Source organism: Epinephelus fuscoguttatus, linkage group LG21, assembly GCF_011397635.1.
Source record: "Epinephelus fuscoguttatus linkage group LG21, E.fuscoguttatus.final_Chr_v1".
NCBI lineage: Eukaryota > Metazoa > Chordata > Actinopteri > Perciformes > Serranidae > Epinephelus > Epinephelus fuscoguttatus.
The window spans coordinates 38,780,518-38,797,000 of NC_064772.1; the positions used below are offsets into that span (position 1 = coordinate 38,780,518).

Genomic DNA, 16,483 nt, shown 5'->3' on the forward strand with positions numbered 1-16,483 from the left:
CCAGCGTTTCAAGTGTCTTTGAAGCGTCCACATCTCATTTCTGTGTGATCGCCCCCTAAAGCGAGGCTGACAGTCAGGCAGAGATCAGCGGGGCTGATGAGGGGAGGTCAAAACAGGTGAGCAGGTGACTGGGACAGGTAAAACAGTCTGAGGACACCTGGTGGACAGATGGAGGATGACCCTGCAGGTGGCTGAGTGGACGAACTGAGGCATTACAGAACACTCCATATGATATTATTGTACCACAATAGATTAACACTGCGGGGTAGATTCATCTTTAATAATACATCATGGTTTATTATTGATCATATTCTGTATAAATAACCTGTTTCTGAGATGCAGAGGTATGGTGTACAGTGTCCACGTTCTCTCAGCTGTCTTTTAGCTTTCTGCGGAGCTAGCGTGCTAACAGCTGAACATTCCTGAGGGGTTAGCATTTAGCACGAAGCTAACAGCTGACAGAGTTAAATTTATCAAAGTTTCATTTAGATCAGATCAGCTGCTGCTGACTGACCTCAGAGCAGCTGGTCCTGTGACGCTGTTCGGCCTGAGCGTCCGAGGCTTCAGCCCTGAATGTTTTATGAACAGTCCTGGAACTCGATAGGATGTATTTTCATTCTTAACAAAAAGGAAAAGGCCTAATAATAATGATAATAACAATAAAAGCCCTGGGTCGAATTATTTGTGTTTTTTCATACATGCATTAAAGCCCTCAATAAATAAATTAAACCTGAATCACCACCTCGTGGTCGTACGCCTCCGTCAACCTGTCAGTGAAAACATGGATGCTTCACACACAGAAGATCTATACAATCAGCACAGGTTCAAGATTAGAGTCACCAATTCAGTATCTGACCAAATGTCTCCCCTTCTGTTCCTGAGATATGACGTTAAAACATGATGTCACAGTCAAGCTGACCTTTGACCTTTTGACCTTCATTATTTTATCCTGTTAGACATTTGTGTCAAGTTTGGTCAGAATTAGTGAATGAATTCTTCAGTTATGGACAAAAACATGTTTTGTGAGGTCACACTGACCTTTGACCTCTGACCACACAATTCTAATCAGATTATCCTTCAGTCCAGTTGGACGTTTGTGCCAAATTTAAAGAAATACACTTGAGGCGTTTTTACGAAATTGCCTTCACAAGAATAAGCCAAACGAGGTCACAGTGACCTTTGACCTTCGACCACCAAACTCTACTATTCTTCAGTCCAGGTGGATGTTTGTGTCAAATTTAAAGAAATTCCTTCACTGTGTTTTTGAGATATCATGTTCACCAGAATGAGACAGGTGCAAGGTCACACTGACATTGACCTTTGACCACCAAAATCTAATCATTTCATAGTTCAGTTTCATAGTTTGTGCCAAACTTAAAAAAATGTTCCCAAGAGTACAATGGACAGGATGACAGTGACCTTTGACCACTGAATTCTAATCAGCTTAGTTTTGGGTCCACATGGACATTTGTGCAAAATTTGAGAAAATACCCCCAGGCATTCTTTAGATATCGTGTTCGAGAGAATGAGACGGATGTAAGGTCACAGTGACCTCTGAACACCAAAATTGAATCTAGGGCTGCGGCTATCGATTCTTTTAGTAATCGAGTATTCTGTCGATTATTGTGGCGATTAATTGGATAAGAGATACTGCATGTTTTCATGAAATGACTTGAGCTTCATTAAAGGACAAGAGTCATTTATAGCAGAGACAATAAAAGTCTCTGAAATGAGCAACACATTTGTTTCTTCTTTTGAAAGTCAGAGCAGTAAACTCTCACGCTGTCACAAATAACCAGTGTGTACAGCATCACAAGTAGTAGTCCGACTCCGCTCACTGACCCTCTGACTGACTGATAAAGTTATCTGAAGGTCTCTTTACCTTTAGATTTATAAAGGATCACGTGCACTTAAATCTCCGTCACTGTGGAGCTGGGCGCACCTGCACGATCTTTGTTTACTCTCCCACAGTGAGACATAAATTGAGGCGCTAACACCCTTTAATCAGTTTACATATCGATATCTGTGCCCGCTCCACTGCTCATCAGACCTGTCAACAGAACAGATGTCATTACGCGCGACCATTACACACAGCTTCAGTTGTTCATTTTGGTTGGAATGAAAATCTGGTTGACAATGTTTTCCATGTCTAATTACAGTCGGTGTCACGGTAGTTGATGAGGTGGTTTAACTGTTGGAGGAAACGGGTTTGACCTCATATGTTCCCGCAGCTGTTTGTTTGAAACTGTTAACAACCAGAAAAAAGAGGTGGAATCACCTCCGTTACCTGCGTATACCCTCCACTACACCACTGCTATCAACATTAGAATTTAACCTTGTGTGGACGTTAGCAATATGACATCTGTACCTTACGACCAAACGTTATTCTATGTCAAGATGATGATAGCATGAGACATCTGAAAAATTCTGGATTTTTATCGGATTGACAATATTTCAAATGTCTAATGTTAGAATTTCACGTTGTTTGGATGTTAACATTACGATGTTAAGAGGACGTTGGGTTTTGGTTAATCATTTGTTGTTAAAATTTAAAGTCAGATTGACGCTAACATCAAACTTCCTGATATTGAATTTTGGTCACCTGACGTCACAACTTAAATTAACATCTCACGATGTTTGTGGCAGCTTATGTTATCTTATTTTAAAACGTTTTTTATAAGTTTTGTAGATGTTGGGTTTTGTTCTCCGTACCACACGACTAAATGTTTTTTTTCTACGTTTAACGATGTTGGTGCAGCGTGTTACCGAGGGTCCTCACAAGTGTACAAAAACAAACCTGTGTGTGTGTGTGTGTGTGTGTGTGTGCGTGTAGTTGTTGTGTATTTTAGAGCAGACTGGCCTGCAGACTGAAGGGATTCTCAGAGTGCCAGCATCAGCCGCCAGACTCAAGGTAACACACACACACACACACACACACACACACTGAGATCTGTTAAACATCCACACTAATGCTTACAGAATGATTGTGAACACCTGTCTGTCTGTCTGTCTGTCTGTCTGTCTTCAGTACCTGCGTAGAGAGTTAGACAGGTGTTGTGGAGGGTTCGACTGGTCTGCAGTGAGACAGGTGGACGCCGCAGGTCTGCTGAAGCTTTTCATCAGAGAGCTGCCAACACCTCTGCTGACACACACACACCTGTCCACCTACCGCTCTGTGCTGGGTACACACACACACACACACACACACACACACACACAGAGTCATAAACAGACATTGTGGGGACCTGTTCTTTGTCCCCATAAGGTCGGTGAGTCCCCACATCCTCAGTAAGGTTTCTGTCACTTTACGTGAGGGTTATATGAAGCATCGTATTTAAAGCTCCTCCTCCTCCAGTCACTTCTACTTCCTGTTTATCAGCTGACACTCTCTCAAACACAGATTGGTGGGTGTGTTTAACAGTCAGACATGACCCATTACCATGGCAACGTGATAGCAGTTACAGTAGCTTGGGAATCAGCAACTTGTCTCTTACTCAGAGGATTTTTTGTCAGAGCACAAATGAGACACATCTTGGTGTCGCTCTCTGTCGGGCGCCGTTTGGCTGCTGCTGCCCCGACGAGCCGCACAGTTGCACACCGGTCCCACTGGAAGAAAAGATGTGTTTCCAAGGTCTGCTGTTTGAAACAGAGTTATGGGAGGTTTTGGAGGTGCACCGTCCGGCAGCATCGGCCACTCTCGCCTCAGCTCAGCACCAACATGACCCGCGCAGCACTTTTCACTTGTTTGTTGTTCTAATGGCACTTTTTAACACTTTAATGTTAAGCTGTGCGCTCCCACGGCTGAACCCGACTTAGAGTCAGATCATGAGGTTTAAAACTATTTTCTGATCATTTGTTGTTTTTTTTCATACAGAGTTTTAAAGTTTGAACGGGGCTCAGCTGGACACTCATGTCACATAGTAAACAAGCTAACATTGGGGGTTTTTCTCGACACTAGATATCAAACAGAAGCAGAGACGGTGTCATATGAAGTATCTGTGAGCTCCTCAGAGGAGGACAGAAGACAAAATTTCTTCGCAGCCTGACGATGAAAAGTTTCTCCTCCTTTGTGTTGCCATATCACATCCGTCTCTACCAAATGTCTGTACCTGATGATTCAAATCTCTGACTGTCAGTCCTCTGAACTCCCCAGCAGCGTTAGAGGCCTCTGTCACCACATTTCAAACAGCGGTCCTCAGCAACATGTCCATCCATCCTATAAATGCCATTATGATCATAAACATCACACCAAACTAAAAACAGAGAAGCTAATGCAATAGGTGAGGCTAGCTATGTTAGCTAACTAACTCGAATGCCAAACTGACAGGCGGACAGACAGGTAAACAGACACACCCACACAGACAGATAACTGAGGCTATATAGTTAAAGTCAATAAGAACAACTGGCACTGTACCCAAACACAAATGAGGAGTTGTGTATTTTGTCTTTCTGCGGAGGCCAATCAAAGACGAGCTGGGTCACAGTTATTTTCATCACATGGACAGTACGTTTAAATATTGACTGACATTTAAAAAAATATTAAATGAAAAATATAAATAGGCCGACTCTTCCACTGACATAAATGTGTAGTATTATAAACTCTGTGTTGCATGTTCTAAATAAGCCTGTCAGCGTTAACGACAGTTCCGAACGTAACGCAATATTTCTTTATTTTATTCTTAAACCGATTCTGTTGAGCTGACGTCATGGTTCAGTTCTCAGTCCGTCTGTCAGAAACTCCTCTCCATCTACACTCTAAACCTTTTCTGCTCACAAACAATCTGCTGGACGGCGACCATGTTGGTTTCAGTACAGGAACACGTGACAGTTTGAGGTCACATGTCACAACCAGTGAAGGCCTGTCCTGTTGTGTCTCTGCAGGTGTGTCCTCTGAGGTCCACCAGGTCCAGGCTCTGCAGCTGCTGTCCTTGTTGCTTCCAGAAGAGAACAGAGACACACTCAAAGTAAATCACAGTCACTTCATCACTGTGTTTGTTTCTCAGCCTAAAACCATCACAGCCCAGCAGGCGTCACTCTCAGGACACAGGTTACAGACGTTACCAGCTGGCCACGAACATCGTGGGATGTTTAGTTAATTTCGGTTGTGACGTCACGTGACCAAAATTCAATGTCAGGACGTCCTGGGTTTTTTGGGGAGTTTTTCCTGATCAGCTGTGAGGGTCATAAGGACAGAGGGATGTCGTATGCTGTAAAGCCCTGTGAGGCAAATTGTGATTTGTGATATTGGGCTTTATAAATAAAATTGATTGATTGATGTTAGCATCAATCTGACGTAGAATATTAACGACAAATGATTAACCAAAACCCAATGTCTTCTAAACATCATAATGTTAACATCCAAACAATGTGAAATTCTAACATTGTTAGACATTTAAAGTTTCGTCAATCCGATATTCACTCCAACCAAAATCCAGCGTCTTCCAAACATCTCATGCTAACATCATCATGATGGAGAAAGACAACAATTATTCGTGAGGTACGGAGAACAAAACCCAACGTCTGCAAAACTTATAAAACTAATAAAAAATGAATAATAAAATAACATAAGCTGCCACTAACAACGTTAGATATTTAGTTCATTTCAGTAGTGACGTCAGGTGACCAACATCTTCCAAATGTCGTAATGTTAACGTCCTGACAACATTAAATTCTAATGTTATTAGTCACTTAGAGTATCGTCAAGCCAATAAAAATCCAACATCTTCCAAACCTCTCGTGCTAACATAATTTTGACATTTAGTCATAAGGTATGAATAACAAAATCCAACATTTGTTAAACATCATAATGTGAATGTCCATACAACATGAAATTCTAACATCGTTAGACGTTTAAAGCTTCGTCGCCCTGATATTTATTCCAATATAAACCCAACGTCTTCTAAATGTCATGATGTTAACTTTCAAACAACATGAAATTCGAAAAAACGTTAGACATTTAGAGTTTTGTCAATTCTTTCAAACGTGTCATGCTAACATCATCATGACGTAAAAAACATAAGCTGCTCCTAGTAAAGGAATAAATACATTTAGTCAGTCTTTTCTTCTCAGTCTGTACTTCTACTCCATTACATCTGACGGCTTCAGTTACTAGTTACTTTACAAATTAAGATTCCTGCAAATTCAGCTGGAGCGGAGCCGATTAATGAACTCACAGAAAAGTAAATCACTACTACTTTGATAATTATTTAAGTCATTTTAAATGCAAAAACATTTCATGGTTTCATCTTCACAAACAGAAACATTTTTATTTTGCTGATTTTGCTTTTTATTATTTCATAAGTTTAATGTATATTAGCAATAATAAAAAAAAAACATTGTGACGGTGTCACTTTGGGCTCTGAGGCACTGTGACGAACATTTCTCTCTATCAGGGTTAATCGGGACAGTTATTTTATATCTAGTCTCAGTGCGGAGACACGTTTTAGTCGTTGAAAATTCAAAACATATTGGTAAAAAAAAATCGAAATATTTCAGTCACCAAAAAAGAATCAAAATGTTTAGTTGAGGAAAATTCGAAATATGAGTGGAGTCCTGCGGGGTGAAGCTGTGAAGGCTGCGAGCGGAGCTAGCTGCTAACAGCCACCGCTGCAACTAACAAACTCCACAAATCCATTCAGCAGCTCCACCATCCACAGTCAGACACACGGCTGAGTATTTACTGCTGAATTACAGCTCACAACTCGCACCAACCCAAACATCCTGGTGCTGACTATTTACTGGAGTTTACAGCCTGTCACTCATCAGGCATCTGAAGATCATTACAAGCTGTCAGCGTCCGACAGTCCACCACCAACATTTACATCCCGTCTCGTCAACAAAAATGAAACAGATTTCGTCTCAGTTTTTATTGTCAAGATCTATTTTTAGCTCGTCATCGTCTCATTTTCGTCGTGGAAAAAAGGTCAGTAATTTTCTTTATAGTTTTCAGCAGGTCACACGTCACCTCACTCCAAAAAGAGAGTTCCTCTGGGCTCCACCTCCGGACCGCCTACGGTTGTGCGTCTCCTCCATCTACCTGGAGTTTTTGTGTCTCTATCTTCCACCTGAGTTTCAGATGGTTACTGATGTGTTTCCATGGTTACAGGCTCTGCTGGTCTTCCTGCGTAAGGTGGTCTCTCACCAGGACCAGAACAGGATGTCTCTGTGGAATGTCTCCATGGTGATGGCACCCAACCTGTTCACCCGCCCTCACCATGGCAACAAACGCTCAATCGCCAGGCAACAGGAGGAGATGGAGGAGGCGGTGGGTGGAGCTCACCTGGTCCGACTGATGATCACACACCAGGACCTGCTGTGGACTGTGAGTCACAGGACACACACATGCACAGCCTCTGTGGCAACACCAGCTCAGGTTTCTGTGAAATCACATCCTGTTTTCTGTGGCAGGTCCCCAGCTTCCTGCTGTCTCAGGTGAGACAGATGAACCAGGCATCCAATCAGAAACGGTTCGGCCTGACCAGGGCAAAAAGACGGCTGCTGAGGAGGAAGAACGACAAGACTGAGAGGAACCAGGTGAGACAGATCAGAGAACCAGGTGAGAACCAGGTGAGACAGCTCAGAGAACAAGGTGAGACAGATCAGAGAACCTGGTGAGACAGAGACCAGAGAACCAAGTGAGACAAAGACCAGAGAACCAGGTGAGATAGAGACCAGCGAACCAGGTGAGAACCAGGTGATACAGATCAGACATCAGAGAACCTGGTGAGAACCAGATGAGACAAAGACCAGAGAACCAGTTGAGACAGATCAGAGAACCAGGTGAGACAAAGACCAGAGAACAGGTGAGACAGAGAATCAGAGAACAGGTGAGACAGAGACCATAGAACCAGGTGAGTCAGATCGGAGAACCAGGTGAGACAGAGACCAGAGAACCAGGTGAGACAGAGACCATAGAACAGGTGAGACAGAGACCAGAGAACCAGGTGAGTCAGATTGGAGAACCAGGTGAGACAAAGACCAGAGAACAGGTGAGACAGAGACCAGAGAACAGGTGAGACAGAGAATCAGAGAACAGGTGAGACAGAGACCATAGAACCAGGTGAGTCAGATTGGAGAACCAGGTGAGACAGAGACCATAGAACAGGTGAGACAGAGACCAGAGAACCAGGTGAGTCAGATCGGAGAACCAGGTGAGACAGAGACCAGAGAACCAGGTGAGACAGAGACCATAGGACAGGTGAGACAGAGACCAGAGAACCAGGTGAGTCAGATCGGAGAACCAGGTGAGACAGAGACCAGAGAACAGGTGAGACAGGGACCAGAGAACCAGGTGAGACAGAGACCAGAGAACCAGGTGAGTCAGATCGGAGAACCAGGTGAGACAGAGACCATAGAACCAGGTGAGACAGAGACCAGAGAACCAGGTGAGTCAGATCAGAGAACCAGGTGAGACAGAGACCATAGAACCAGGTGAGTCAGACCATAGAACAGGTGAGACAGAGACCATAGAACAGGTGAGACAGAGACCATAGAACCAGGTGAGACAGAGACCAGAGAACCAGGTGAGTCAGATCAGAGAACCAGGTGAGACAGAGACCATAGAACCAGGTGAGTCAGACCATAGAACAGGTGAGACAGAGACCATAGAACAGGTGAGACAGAGACCATAGAACCAGGTGAGTCAGATCGGAGAACCAGGTGAGACAGAGACCATAGAACCAGGTGAGACAGAGACCATAGAACCAGGTGAGTCAGATCGGAGAACCAGGTGAGACAGAGACCATAGAACCAGGTGAGACAGAGACCATAGAACCAGGTGAGTCAGATCGGAGAACCAGGTGAGACAGAGACCATAGAACCAGGTGAGTCAGATCGGAGAACCAGGTGAGACAGAGACCATAGAACCAGGTGAGACAGATCGGAGAACCAGGTGAGACAGAGACTATAGAACCAGGTGAGACAGAGACCAGAGGCATTCCACCAACCCCAAAACCAGTAACCATGACCTAGACTGAACAACTGGCCCCCTGCCAACCATCACATGACCATGTTAACATCTGTGTGTGTGTGTGTGTGTGTGTGTGTGTGTGTAGATCACAGAGCTGTGTGACGGTGTTGTCAGGGTTCACGCCCCCCTGCACGCCAAGGTCTCCATGGCCGTACAGCTGGACGGACAGATGACAGCCAGAGACGTCATCACCCGCTTTGAGTGTGACAACAGGTAAAAAAAAAAAACACACACACACACACACACACACACACACACACACACACACACACAGTGATCAATGAGACTGATGATGGATCAGTGCTTGTCTCTGCAGCAGCAGCTGTCTTCAGCATCTGTACGAAGTCGGAGGAAACATCTGTGAGTCTGATTACACCTTCATGTGAACACCACATCAAAATCATGTAAACATCATGTAAACACTGTGTAAACATGGTAATGTGAACATGTAAACATCATGTAAAACAGTATGTAAACATGTAAACAAAGTGTGTCATGTAAACATGTAAATATTATGATGAAAACATCATGTGAACATGAAACAAACCAGCTGCGCAGACTCTATTGTAAATGCCTGAACAGGACACTGACACCTGTCTCTGTCTCTCAGGTGAGCGGCGTCTCCATCCAGACTGCGTGCTGTTGGATGTTTACAAAGTGAATCCTCACTGTGATTGGCTGATCAAACCCTGACACACACTCTGTCTGACCACCAATCTGACAGCGTGTTTAAAGACTCTCATCCTGTCTCACTTCCTGTCCCAATGCTCCAACAGCCTGTAAGAACTGGTCTGTCAACCTGACCTTCACGTCTCGCCGTGTGTCTCGCCTGTGTGACAACGTCTCACCGCCTGCTTGGCCGTCTTTTCAGAGACAGTGACCTCCGCCTGTTGTCATGGTGACATCAGGAGCAGCTGTTAAACTGGAGAAACACAAACTGTTTGTATTTCCTGTATTTTCTATGTCTGGTTTTATTGTTGCAGACAGCCGCTGATATTAAAACCATGACGAGCAGCTGCTGGTGTCGTGTCTCCTCCTGCTGGTCACTGTTGGTACCTGCAGGTTCACTCATTATGAACTCGTCCTGACGCAGCTGGAAACACCTGAAACCACACGTTGATTTGAATACGCACACTGGGTGGAAATTTAATCTGTCAAATTTCTTATTTCAATAAAAATAAAAAGTGAAAGTAATGAAATATAAAAAAGAGAAAACAGACGTGGTTTAAAAACAGTCGCTCTGCTCATGAAACTGAACAGAACTATTTTATATACAACGACACAAAATGGAGCCTTTCTGTACAGACATTACAAATCATACATGAAGCCAGAGGACACGGAGGTGTCCATGTTTAACATGTTCATCACATGATTGCTGAGGTCATCAATTCAAGTTAAAGTCACATCAGGTTCAGGAAAAAAAAAAAATCATACAAACCCACGACTTCAACTCTGTTTACATCAAAGAATCAATGAAGATACAATCAAAGCACCCCGAATACAGTGACACTTAGTTAGGAGCAGCAGCTGACGTGTCCAGATGTTAGGAGCAGCAGCTGACGTGTCCAGATGTTAGGAGCAGCAGCTGACGTGTCCAGATGTTAGGAGCAGCAGCTGACGTGTCCAGACGTTAGGAGCAGCAGCTGACGTGTCCAGATGTTAGGAGCAGCAGCTAATGTGTCCAGATGTTAGGAGCAACAGCTGATGTGTCCAGATGTTAGGAGCAGCAGCTGACATGTCCAGATGTTAGGAGCAACAGCTGACGTGTCCAGACGTTAGGAGCAGCAGCTGACGTGTCCAGATGTTAGGAGCAGCAGCTGACGTGTCCAGATGTTAGGAGCAGCAGCTGACGTGTCCAGATGTTAGGAGCAGCAGCTGACGTGTCCAGATGTTAGGAGCAACAGCTGACGTGTCCAGATGTTAGGAGCAGCAGCTGACGTGTCCAGATGTTAGGAGCAGCAGCTGACGTGTCCAGATGTTAGGAGCAGCAGCTAATGTGTCCAGATGTTAGGAGCAGCAGCTGACGTGTCCAGATGTTAGGAGCAGCAGCTGACATGTCCAGATGTTAGGAGCAACAGCTAACAGTCCAGATGTTAGGAGCAGCAGCTGACATGTCCAGATGTTAGGAGCAGCAGCTGACGTGTCCAGATGTTGGGAGCAGCAGCTGATGCTGTCCAGATGTTAGGAGCAGCAGCTGACATGTCCAGATGTTAGGAGCAGCAGCTGACGTGTCCAGATGTTAGGAGCAACAGCTGACATGTCCAGATGTTAGGAGCAGCAGCTGACATGTCCAGATGTTAGGAGCAGCAGCTGATGTGTCCAGATGTTAGGAGCAGCAGCTGACATGTCCAGATGTTGGGAGCAGCAGCTGACGTGTCCAGATGTTAGGAGCAGCAGCTGATGTGTCCAGATGTTAGGAGCAGCAGCTGATGATGTCCAGATGTTAGGAGCAGCAGCTGATGATGTCCAGATGTTAGGAGCAGCAGCTGACGTGTCCAGATGTTAGGAGCAGCAGCTGATGATGTCCAGATGTTAGGAGCAGCAGCTGACGTGTCCAGATGTTAGGAGCAGCAGCTGACGTGTCCAGATGTTAGGAGCAGCAGCTGATGATGTCCAGATGTTAGGAGCAGCAGCTGACGTGTCCAGATGTTAGGAGCAGCAGCTGATGATGTCCAGATGTTAGGAGCAGCAGCTGACATGTCCAGATGTTAGGAGCAGCAGCTGACGTGTCCAGATGTTGGGAGCAGCAGCTGATGCTGTCCAGATGTTAGGGGCAGCAGCTGACGTGTCCAGATGTTAGGAACAGCAGCTGACGTGTCCAGATGTTAGGAGCAACAGCTGACATGTCCAGATGTTAGGAGCAGCAGCTGACATGTCCAGATGTTAGGAGCAGCAGCTGATGTGTCCAGATGTTAGGAGCAGCAGCTGACGTGTCCAGATGTTAGGAGCAGCAGCTGATGATGTCCAGATGTTAGGAGCAGCAGCTGACGTGTCCAGATGTTAGGAGCAGCAGCTGATGATGTCCAGATGTTAGGAGCAGCTGATGCCATCCAGATGTTGTTCCTCTGCAGCCATGGCAGCAGCCTGCAGTGTTTCTGTGTCGCTCTGCATTGGATTCAGCTGTTTCCTCTCACTGTGCATGTTGTTCTCATGACGCTTCAGATCTGATGCCTGAAAGTACAGAGTGACAGTGAACATACCACACGTACAAATAGTATCAATGGCAGCAGCAGTAGCAGTAGTAGTACTAACAGTAGCAGCAGTAACAGTAGTAACAATAGCAGTAGTAACAGTAGCAGCAGTAGCAGTAGCAGCAGTAACAGCAGTAGTAACAATAGCAGTAGCAATAGTAGCAGCAGTAGCAGTAGCAGTAGTAGCAGTAGCAGCAGTAGCAGCAGTAGTAGCAGCAGCAGTAGTAGCAGCAGTAGCAGTAGCAGCAGTAGCAGTAGCAGTAGTAGCAGTAGCAGCAGCAGCAGCAGCGGTTTGCAGTAGCAGCGGTGGCAACTGTTAAACAACAGCAGCAACAGCAGCAGTGAGCAGCAGCAGCAGCAGCAGTGTTGCAGCAGCAGCAGCAGCAGCAACAGCAGTAACAAATGCAGCAGCAGCGGTAGCAACAGCAGCAGCAGTGAGCAGTACCAAATGTTGGCAACAGTAGCAGCAGCAACAGCAGCAGCAGCAGCAACAGCAGCAGCAGCAGCAGCAGCAGCTGGTGCAACAGCAGCAGCAACAACAGCAGTTGCAATAGTGTTAGCAGCAGCAGCAGCAGCAGCAGTAGCAGCAGCAGCAGCAGCAGCAGCAGCAGCAGCAGCAGCAGCAGCAGCAGCAGCAGCAGCAGTAGCAGCAGTAGTGGAGCAGCAGGCAGCAGCAGCAGCAGCAGCAACAGCAACAACAGCAGCAGTAGCAGTAGCAATAGTAGCAGCAGTAGCAGTAGCAGTAGTAGCAGTAGTAACAGTAGCAGCAGTAGTAGCAGTAGTAGCAGTAGTAACAGTAGCAGCAGTAGTAGCAGTAGTAGCAGTAACAGTAGTAGTACCTTAGCGAAGGCCTTGGTGCAGGACGGACAGACGAACGGTTTCTCTCCTCTATGTCTCCTCTCATGATCCTTTAGGTGGGACTTGTGTTTGAATGCCTGCAGACAGAAAAGTGAGAGGCAGACAGACAGGTGAGAGGCAGGCAGACAGGTGAGAGGCAGGCAGACAGACAGGTGAGAGGTAGGCAGACAGGTAAGAGACAGACAGACATGTGAGAGGCAGGCAGACAGACAGGTGAGACAGACAGACAAGTGAGAGGCAGGCAGACAGACAGGTGAGACAGACAGACAAGTGAGAGGCAGGCAGACAGACAGGTGAGAGGTAGGCAGACAGGTGAGAGACAGACATGTGAGAGGCAGGCAGACAGACAGGTGAGACAGACAGACATGTGAGAGGCAGGCAGACAGACAGGTGAGACAGACAAACAAGTGAGAGGCAGGCAGACAGACAGGTGAGAGGTAGGCAGACAGGTGAGAGACAGACATGTGAGAGGCAGGCAGACAGACAGGTGAGACAGACAGACATGTGAGAGGCAGGCAGACAGACAGGTGAGAGGTAGGCAGACAGGTGAGAGACAGACAGACAAGTGAGAGGCAGGCAGACAGACAGGTGAGACAGACAGACATGTGAGAGGCAAGCAGACAGACAGGTGAGACAGACAGACATGTGAGAGGCAGGCAGACAGACAGGTGAGAGGTAGGCAGAAAGGTGAGAGACAGACATGTGAGAGGCAGGCAGACAGACAGGTGAGAGGTAGGCAGACAGACAGGTGAGACAGACAGACGTGTGAGAGGCAGGCAGACAGACAGGTGAGAGGTAGGCAGACAGGTGAGAGACAGACAGACATGTGAGAGGCAGGCAGACAGACAGGTGAGACAGACAGACATGTGAGAGGCAGGCAGACAGACAGGTGAGAGGTAGGCAGAAAGGTGAGAGACAGACAGACATGTGAGAGGCAGGCAGACAGACAGGTGAGACAGACAGACAAGTGAGAGGCAGGCAGACAGACAGGTGAGACACAGACAGACAGATAATAGAGACAGACACGTAAGAGACAGACAGTTAGGGAAGAGGCAGGCAGACAGGTGAGCTCACCTTGTCACACATCTGGCAGGCGAACGGTCTCTCGTTGCTGTGAACTCGTTCGTGTTTTTTCAGGTCTGGAGCTCGTATGAATGATTTCCCACAAACGTCACACCTGTACGGTTTGAAGCCCGTGTGGATCTTCAGGTGTTCTGAAACACACGTTCACCTCAGTGTCAAATATCACCTGTCCATCATCTCTATTATCTGAAGCTTTACATTGTTGGTACAATTATCTGATGATAACTGAGCTCAGGTGAATGTACCTGAGTACAGGTGTGTTAAGGGGTTGTTTTACCTTTCAGGTGAGCATGGGTGGTAAAAGCTTTGGTGCAGATCTCACAGGCGAACGGGCGCTCTGCTGAATGAAGCTTCTCGTGTTTCCTGAAGACAGAACGATCAGGTGTGTTGGTGTGTTAGTCAGGTGTGTTAGTGTGTTGGTCAGGTGTGTTAGTGTGTTAGTCAGGTGTGTTGGTCAGGTGTGTTAGTGTGTTAGTCAGGTGTGTTGGAGTGTTAGTCAGGTGTGTTGGTGTGTTAGCCAGGTGTGTTGGTCAGGTGTTAGTCAGGTGTGTTGGTCAGGTGTGTTAGTCAGGTGTGTTGGTGTGTTAGTCAGGTGTGTTGGTGTGTTAGCCAGGTGTGTTGGTCAGGTGTTAGTCAGATGTGTTGGTCAGGTGTGTTAGTCAGGTGTGTTGGTGTGTTAGTCAGGTGTGTTGGTCAGGTGTTAGTCAGGTGTGTTGGTCAGGTGTGTTAGTGTGTTGGTCAGGTGTGTTAATGTGTTGGTCAGGTGTGTTAGTGTGTTAGTCAGGTGCTTTAATGTGTTGGTCAGGTGTGTTAGTGTGTTGGTCAGGTGTGTTAATGTGTTGGTCAGGTGTGTTAGTGTGTTGGTCAGGTGTGTTGGTGTGTTAGTCAGGTGTGTTAATGTGTTGGTCAGGTGTGTTAGTGTGTTGGTCAGGTGTGTTGGTGTGTTAGTCAGGTGTGTTAATGTGTTAGTCAGGTGTGTTAATGTGTTGGTCAGGTGTGTTAGTGTGTTGGTCAGGTGTGTTAGTCAGGTGTGTTAATGTGTTAGTCAGTTATGTTAATGTGTTAGTCAGGTGTGTTAATGTGTTAGTCAGGTATGTTAATGTGTTGGTCAGGTGTGTTGGTGTGTTAGTCAGGTGTGTTAATGTGTTGGTCAGGTGTGTTAGTGTGTTGGTCAGGTGTGTTGGTGTGTTAGTCAGGTGTGTTAATGTGTTAGTCAAGTGTGTTAGTGTGTTGGTCAGGTGTGTTAGTTAGGTGTGTTAATGTGTTAGTCAGTTATGTTAATGTGTTAGTCAGGTGTGTTAGTGTGTTGGTCAGGTGTGTTAGTCAGGTGTGTTAATGTGTTGGTCAGGTGTGTTAGTCAGGTGTGTTAGTCAGGTGTGTTGGTCAGGTGTGTTGGAGTGTTGGTCAGGTGTGTTAATGTGTTGGTCAGGTGTGTTAGTGTGTTGGTCAGGTGTGTTGGTGTGTTGGTCAGGTGTGTTGGTGTGTTAGTCAGGTGTGTTAATGTGTTGGTCAGGTGTGTTAATGTGTTAGTCAGGTGTGTTGGTCAGGTGTGTTAGTCAGGTGTGTTAATGTGTTGGTCAGGTGTGTTAGTGTGTTGGTCAGGTGTGTTGGAGTGTTAATCAGGTGTGTTGGAGTGTTGGTCAGGTGTGTTGGTGTGTTAGTCAGGTGTGTTAATGTGTTGGTCAGGTGTGTTGGTGTGTTAGTCAGGTGTGTTGGAGTGTTAGTCAGGTGTGTTGGTGTGTTAGTCAGGTGTGTTGGTGTGTTAGTCAGGTGCGTTGGTGTGTTGGTCAGGTGTGTTAGTGTGTTAGTCAGGTGTGTTGGTGTGTTAGTCAGGTGTGTTAATGTGTTGGTCAGGTGCGTTAGTGTGTTAGGTGTGTTGGTCAGGTGTGTTGGAGTGTTAGTCAGGTGTGTTGGTGTGTTAGTCAGGTGCGTTAATGTGTTGGTCAGGTGCGTTAGTGTGTTAGTCAGGTGCTTTAATGTGTTGGTCAGGTGTGTTAGTGTGTTAGTCAGGTGTGTTAATGTGTTGGTCAGGTGCGTTAGTGTGTTAGGTGTGTTGGTGTGTTGGTCAGGTGTGTTGGAGTGTTAGTCAGGTGTGTTGGTCAGGTGCGTTAATGTGTTAGTCAGGTGCTTTAATGTGTTGGTCAGGTGTGTTAGTGTGTTGGTCAGGTGCGTTAATGTGTTGGTCAGGTGCGTTAGTGTGTTAGGTGTGTTGGTGTGTTGGTCAGGTGTGTTGGAGTGTTAGTCAGGTGTGTTAGTGTGTTGGTCAGGTGTGTTAGTGTGTTAGTCAGGTGTGTTGGTCAGGTGTGTTAGTGTGTTGGTCAGGTGTGTTAGTGTGTTAGTCAGGTGTGTTGGAGTGTTAGTCAGGTGTGTTGGTGTGTTAGCC

At 46.1% G+C, this 16,483-nt stretch overlaps 3 protein-coding genes across 8 annotated transcripts in view; 2 read left to right on the top strand and 1 right to left on the bottom strand.

Annotated features, from left to right (window-relative positions):
• The window catches only part of arhgap28 (Rho GTPase activating protein 28), a 25,551-nt gene extending 14,984 nt beyond the window's left edge, over positions 1–10,567 (top strand). Inside the window, exons 8-15 of one of the 2 annotated variants that reach the window (XM_049565515.1) lie at positions 2,834–2,911; positions 3,029–3,182; positions 4,882–4,964; positions 7,106–7,321; positions 7,408–7,533; positions 9,054–9,181; positions 9,270–9,328; positions 9,579–10,567. In XM_049565515.1, the coding sequence (XP_049421472.1) occupies positions 2,834–2,911; positions 3,029–3,182; positions 4,882–4,964; positions 7,106–7,321; positions 7,408–7,533; positions 9,054–9,181; positions 9,270–9,328; positions 9,579–9,661 (927 nt within the window). In that variant the 3' untranslated portion in view covers positions 9,662–10,567. The remainder of the gene's footprint in view (positions 1–2,833; positions 2,912–3,028; positions 3,183–4,881; positions 4,965–7,105; positions 7,322–7,407; positions 7,534–9,053; positions 9,182–9,269; positions 9,329–9,578) is intronic. The other variant, XM_049565516.1, reaches the window with a different exon arrangement.
• Positions 10,193–16,483, bottom strand: part of zbtb14 (zinc finger and BTB domain containing 14) — a 22,421-nt gene continuing 16,130 nt past the window's right edge. The window contains exons 7-12 of one of the 5 annotated variants that reach the window (XM_049565590.1): positions 14,378–14,463; positions 14,092–14,231; positions 12,999–13,094; positions 11,812–12,139; positions 11,080–11,724; positions 10,193–10,477 (exon numbers count right to left, since the gene is read on the bottom strand). In XM_049565590.1, coding sequence (XP_049421547.1) covers positions 11,999–12,139; positions 12,999–13,094; positions 14,092–14,231; positions 14,378–14,463 — 463 coding nt within the window. In that variant the 3' untranslated portion in view covers positions 10,193–10,477; positions 11,080–11,724; positions 11,812–11,998. Of the gene's footprint in view, positions 10,478–11,079; positions 12,140–12,998; positions 13,095–14,091; positions 14,232–14,377; positions 14,464–16,483 lie in introns of all 5 variants that reach the window. The other 4 variants (XM_049565591.1, XM_049565589.1, XM_049565588.1 and 1 more) reach the window with 4 other exon arrangements.
• LOC125881979 (uncharacterized) overlaps positions 14,402–16,483 on the top strand; it is a 4,610-nt gene continuing 2,528 nt past the window's right edge. The window contains exons 1-6 of the mRNA XM_049565513.1: positions 14,402–14,524; positions 14,906–15,094; positions 15,171–15,296; positions 15,509–15,579; positions 15,648–16,047; positions 16,204–16,245. Coding sequence (XP_049421470.1) covers positions 14,445–14,524; positions 14,906–15,094; positions 15,171–15,296; positions 15,509–15,579; positions 15,648–16,047; positions 16,204–16,245 — 908 coding nt within the window. The 5' untranslated portion in view covers positions 14,402–14,444. The remainder of the gene's footprint in view (positions 14,525–14,905; positions 15,095–15,170; positions 15,297–15,508; positions 15,580–15,647; positions 16,048–16,203; positions 16,246–16,483) is intronic.